General features: G+C 46.4%; 1 protein-coding gene across 2 annotated transcripts in view; it reads right to left on the reverse strand.

The window, feature by feature from the left end:
- The window catches only part of Ermp1 (endoplasmic reticulum metallopeptidase 1), a 31828-nt gene extending 26618 nt beyond the window's left edge, over positions 1-5210 (reverse strand). For both annotated transcript variants that reach the window (XM_075973809.1, XM_075973808.1), the window contains exons 1-2: positions 4816-5210; positions 2791-3092 (exon numbers count right to left, since the gene is read on the reverse strand). In XM_075973809.1, coding sequence (XP_075829924.1) covers positions 2791-3092; positions 4816-5138 — 625 coding nt within the window. In that variant the 5' untranslated portion in view covers positions 5139-5210. The remainder of the gene's footprint in view (positions 1-2790; positions 3093-4815) is intronic.
- Between the last annotated feature and the right edge of the window lie 790 nt (positions 5211-6000).

A 6000-nucleotide genomic window follows, 5' to 3' on the forward strand; every position in this document is an offset into this window, starting at 1 on the left:
TGTCCCTTTCCAATTGAAGCATCTTAATAATGAGCACAGGGTGGGTGGCTTTGTAGTGTCCCTAGCATAAGTTAAGGCACTTCTGCCCTTTTAAAAATGAATGTGTGGATACTGGTTCTGAATAAGCAGAGTATATTCTAAATGCAAAGGAATGTCCAGTTGCAAAATCATTTCATCAGGTTAAGGCTAGTTTATGTCCTATGTAATTCTAGATGGTTATATTGGGCCTGCTGTATATTCAAGCAGTCCAGAAGTATTGCTATCAATGGTACCAACAAGGGAAGATTTTCCTTCAAAGACGTCATCCTAATGTTTTGCTCACAGTTAATCCTTTCAGCAACACTATTAGCAAATTAACTACTATTTTGCCATTTAACAGCTAAGAAGTTAAAGAATAAATTAGGCAATAAGCCCAAGAAGACCTAACAATCCTCAGATATTCTCCTCCTGGCCAGAAGGCCCAGCACCTACCCCAGCTCAGTATGATCAGAGGTGACAAGTCAGAAAAGGGGTCTTCTTAAGTTGAAAAGTCTCAGGATGCCATGGTAAATGCTACTTTCTATTCTTACCTGCCTACATTAGCTGGGTTTTTTTTTCTTTTTGCATGCTTTATTTGTGAATGTTTACTTGAGTATATAGAGAACAATTTTAGAGACAATGCATGCCATTGGTTTAGACATGAGGCCACTGTAAGAGGCCATTACTTACATGATAAAAGATTTCAGGACTTAAAAACAATGAGCAGACTTCATACAATAGCATTTCAATAGTGATTTGTTTCACTCTATTTCAAAAACATTGCCATCTCTAAACAAAAAAAATAAATAACCCTTGGAGCCAGGCGGTGGCAGTACACACCTTTAATTATAGCACTCTGGAGGCAGAAGCAGGCAGATCTCTGAGTTCCAGGACAGCCAAAGCTACACAGAGAATCCCTATCTCAAAAAGCAAAACAAAACAAGACAAAAAAAAAATCTCTGGAGCTCAGCAGTTAAGAGAGCGTGCTGCTTCATCATGAGGCCAAATTCAGATGCCAGAAGCCACACCAGCCACAACTGCTCATAGATGCCTAAACTATCAGCCTCTTCTGGCCTCCAAGTACATCCACACACACATACAAATATACAGACACACACACATAAATAAAATAAGCATCTCATAAACACATATTTTTTTTAAAAAAGCAAGAAATAATCCTTGTGGCCCACCACTACATCAATACCTCCACATTCTGGGAAAACTTGATCTCCAACTTTCAAGATAGTTGAATCTCTCCACCTCCAAGCTGTTACTGTTGATTGCAATGCTTTTTTGTGAAACTTCTGGGGAAGCCTAATACCTCTTTTAGGTTTTGCTACATGCATTTCAACCAATACCCTATCAAACAATTGAAGGAAGTTTTAAATACTTTTCTTACCATTAATCTTGCCAATGCAGGTTGCACTCTTTGGTGCTACTGCAAGGAGAAAGAAACCCAGAGTCTGGCCTCAGGACACATGAAATACTATTCAAACTACTGAAGACATGTTTCTGAGAAATCTTATATTTAAAAAAAAAAAAACACAAGTTCTCCATTGATGTAAGAGGTCCTTCTGTCTATGTGTTGCTTTCATTGGTTGAATAAAGACACTGCCTTGGCCTTTTGATAGGGCAGCACTTAGGTGGGTGGAGTAGACAGAACAGAATGCTGGGAAGAAGGGCAGAATAGCAGACACCATGGATCTCCTGCCTGAAAAGGACGCTGGTTAGACTCATGCGGGTAAGCCACAGTGAAGTGGCGATACACATTAATGGAGATGGATTAAACAAATATGTGAGAGTTAGCCAATAAGAAGTTAGAGCTAATGGGCCAGGCAGTGTTTAAATGAATACAGTTTCTGTGTGGTTATTTCAGGAGTTAAGCTAGCCGGGCAGCAGGACGCAGCCCGCTCCTCCTCTCACAACACCCCATGACTCATTGCAATGACCACTTATAAGTAAAGACGGTATGGACTGTGTGACTCACTAAGCCACGCTACAGCCTCCACGCCGAGATTTTTTTTTAATGTGTTTTCTGTTTTATTTTTATTTTTTAATTTTGGTTTATTATAAATTTTGTTTTGGGGGAGGCTACAAGGGCAGAGGGTCAAAGTGACAGGATGGGGAGATGAGTGGGATTGGGATGAATGATGTGAAATCCACAAAGAATCAATAAAAAGTTAAAGTTCAATTTAGGAGATTCTTGCTGATTTGACGAATATGTATTATGTCAGTCATTGTCTTAAGCATCAAGTTTTTTTGTCTTACCAATGTCTATTCCAAGCACAATGTATTCTACCAGTATGCCATGCCCTCAGTGGACACGTGGGCAGTAACTCTAACTTTCTAAGTGATCAGAAACTGCAAAAGTAAAGTCCTCCAAACCACGTATCCCTTAATGCAGGGATGCTTTACCCAGTACACCCAAAGCAACCCCTACTGCAACCCCTGGCTGTGTAAGAACTTACAAGTGGACAGACACATCGGTAAACCAGTAAGGCTACTTCAGTCTACCAAAAACAGCTCATGTATTGTCATGGGGTTTGTGGGCCACTGTTTAGTAATTACAATAACAGTAGTAATAACAATAAGAACTTAAGGGAATATTAAATTGTTAGACTCTACACTGGTATCAATTAGCTTGCCTTCCATCACAATGAGAAAATACTGTCTAGGAAAAATGGTCCCGACAACTGCTCAGGCAGGTTGGGGCTCCGTTAGTAAACTTCCTGGACTGCAGTGACCTTAAATGACTAAAAATCAAGTACATACCTGGTGAATTTGCCACCGAGTCAAAGTGACAGTTAGCCAGTACAGCGTGCTGAGCTCCGCCCCGGGGCTCCAGCTTCACCACAATATTAGTGATGTTGTCATAGTAGCTTGTAAAGCCGCCCAAGAAGTCAATGCTAAAGGAGCCTGTGGGCCTCTGTATGTCCACTGAGATCCTGTGTAGGCTCTGGCTTTGTGCTTCAATCAGTCTGATCTGCTTCAAAAGGTACTGGACTGTCAGAATTTCATTTTCTGCACTTCCTGTAGTCCTGGGGCCAATGGCTGTTATGTGTTCCAGATAATCCCTGGGGGAATCAAAAGAACAATGATGAGGAACTCCTGCAAACTGGAGAGGAACACATCTCGTGTTGTAATAGGAGCGGCGGGGCTGAGCAACATCCCACTGGGCTTCCCTGGAGAAGGAAGGCTGTTGTTGGTTCCCAACTGCCCAGCCCCGAAATAATCACACAGAAACTGTATTAATTAAATCATTGCTTGGCCCATTAGCACTAGCTTCTTATTTGCTAACTCTTACATATCAATTTAACCCATCTCCATTAATCTGTGTATCGGCCACGTGGCAGTGGCTTAACGGTCAGCATCTGTCTCTGGCGGGCTACATGGCTTCTCTCTGACTCTGCCTTTCTTTTTCCCAGCCTAGCTCTGTTCCCCTATAGCTCTGCTATAGGCCCAAAGCAATTCCTTTATTAACCAATGATAATCACAGCATACAGAGGGAAATCCCACATCACTTCCTTTCTACCTCAGAGTTTAGTTCTTTTGACTTCTCACATAAAGGAAAAAAAAAATACACTGCCCTTCCCCATTTCTAAGACATGGTATCTGGCTATCCTGGAACTCACTATATAGACCAGGTTGGCCTCGAACTCACAGAGCTCCGCCTGCCTCTACCTCTCAAGTGCTAGGGCTCAGGGCGCTTTAAGATAGATAAATACATACATACATACATACATACATACATACATACATACATAAATACATAAATTCAGACATGACCTGGAAGTTTCATCACTTTATATTGCATCCCAGCAGTTAATGCTTTCAAATCTTCTTCCATTGACCCGCCCCCACATCAAATCAGTACCAAGTCTAGGATTTATATTCAATACGTGAGACTGCTGAAGGCTAGGCAGGAAAACACATCACAGGCTAGTTATGGATTGTTCCTTACTGGGTCTAAGTGGCCGAAACCGATGATAAGGAAAACCAAGGAAACTTAACAAATTAAGTTTTCAACACGCTACATCCAAAGGAGCAGTTTTTAAAATACGACCGCCGTTAAAAAAACTTTCTACTCGCTTAGGTTTCATCTGGTTTATGACGCAAGTTACAATATCAAAGAATTCACCTTCCCTAGTACATCTGAGGTCGTTTAAAAAGGTTGAATCCTATACAGTACGTAATACGGACGAACTACAGATCGTCCGCGAACTTCAGAAATTGTGGGCAAAGTTCTGAACCGGTGGCTTCTGAGGAGTTTCCACAGCTTCCGGATTTGGGAGCTGTGGTGCTTGGGAAGGCAGCACACTGCATTACTCCTTCCCAACACCATCCCCAAAAGACTTTATAATGAATGCAGTCTTGGCACGAACACCCCACTCCCGTCTCATTTTAAATTCAAGAGAACTAACTAAAGTAAAAAGTGCAAGTTGCTCCAGAAAGGGACGGATGACAGGGGCGTGCTAACCACTAATCATCTGCAGGCGGGGCAGTGGATGGTTAAAGCAGACCCGATCCACCTGGCCACCCCGAGAAAGCAAAAAAGGGGGAGCCTGCAAGCCCCGGATACCCGCAATTCAGACTCGAGAGGGACGCACAGGACCATCCCACTTCCCACCCACGTGCGCCCAGGGCCCTAGGTCTCAGCGCCGCAGCGCCAGACTCACCCGCCTAGAGCTCACTGACCCGGGGCTCACCGGCGCGGGACACGCCGACTCGGGGTCCCCCCACGCCGGGCTCCCCCGCCTGGGGCAGCAGCGGACGAGCAGCCGGCTCGGTCGGCCGTACCTGGCTTGGCGCGCGTCGAACTCGCCCTGGAGCCCAGCGGGCCGGCTGAGCACCAGCCGCTGCAGCGAGAGCTGCACGAGCGCCCGCAGTGCGAGCAGGTAGAGCGCGAGCGCCAGCACCGTGCGCGCCTCGCACAGCGCGGTCCCCGCGCCCCGGCTCGCGCCTCCGCTCTCCGTGCTCCTCTTCCGCGTCCTCCCGCCGCCGCTCGCGTCCTCCGGCGCCGAGGCCTCTCGCTCCCGGTGCGGCTCGGCAGCCTCTCCCTCCCGACGCTCCGCGGCGCCGCGGTGCCGCCTCACGGCCGCCGACTCGGAACTCCATTCCATGGCCGCAGCCGCAGCCAACAGCCCCAACCGCCCCGGCCCGCGACAGCCCGGGCCGCCGCGGCCACCGCAGCGCCTCCTAGTGAGCGGACGGAACCTGCAGAGGGCCAAACTTATTCTGATTGGCTGGTCCGCTCGGCTGCGCCCGGGCGCTGGAGTCTGAGTGATCTTTGGTGGCCGGGGCGGAGCGTGGTGGCGATGCTCCCCACCCTGGGGCAAGCAGATAGCCAAACGGAAAAACACCCGTGAAACTAAAAATGAGCAGCCCCCAAGCAAGAGAAAAGTGCAAGGCCGCTTTAAACAGATTGCATGAGGCATTAATCCTGCACTGGGCAAATGAAGGCAATGACTCGATTTACCTCTGAAAAAGTAAGATTCTGGTTACAAAAACAAGAAGTAAGACTCCACAACCGGCAGTGGACTAACAGGCCTGTAATCCGGACACTAGACAGGATGTCCACTGAAGGATCTCTGTTTCGCTTACAGAGTGGGATATAAGACGAACATCCTGCCTTACTAAAGAGAAAGAGGGAAAGAAAAAAGGTTGCCATGTCTAAACCCAGCGCTCAGGAGGCACAAAAGGGAGGCATTACTCAAATTAGAAGCCTGCCAGGTCTACACAGAGAATTCCAGGCTAGTCAGGGCTAGGTGAGAGGGAGGAGGAGGAAGAGGAGACACAGAAGCAGATAACTGGAGCTAGTATCATCTCGATTTAACAGATAAAAACGATGGCCATGGTTTAATGAACAGCTGCTGGGTCGAGCAGTGTGCTAAGTGCAAATTTTGAAAAGAAAATATTTATATTCCTATTTAATAGCTGAAGAACATAAAGGCAATGATTGAAAGATGAATGGGCTCCCAAGAC

The sequence above is a fragment of the Microtus pennsylvanicus genome, chromosome 5 (assembly GCF_037038515.1).
Source record: "Microtus pennsylvanicus isolate mMicPen1 chromosome 5, mMicPen1.hap1, whole genome shotgun sequence".
Taxonomy (NCBI): Eukaryota; Metazoa; Chordata; class Mammalia; order Rodentia; family Cricetidae; genus Microtus; species Microtus pennsylvanicus.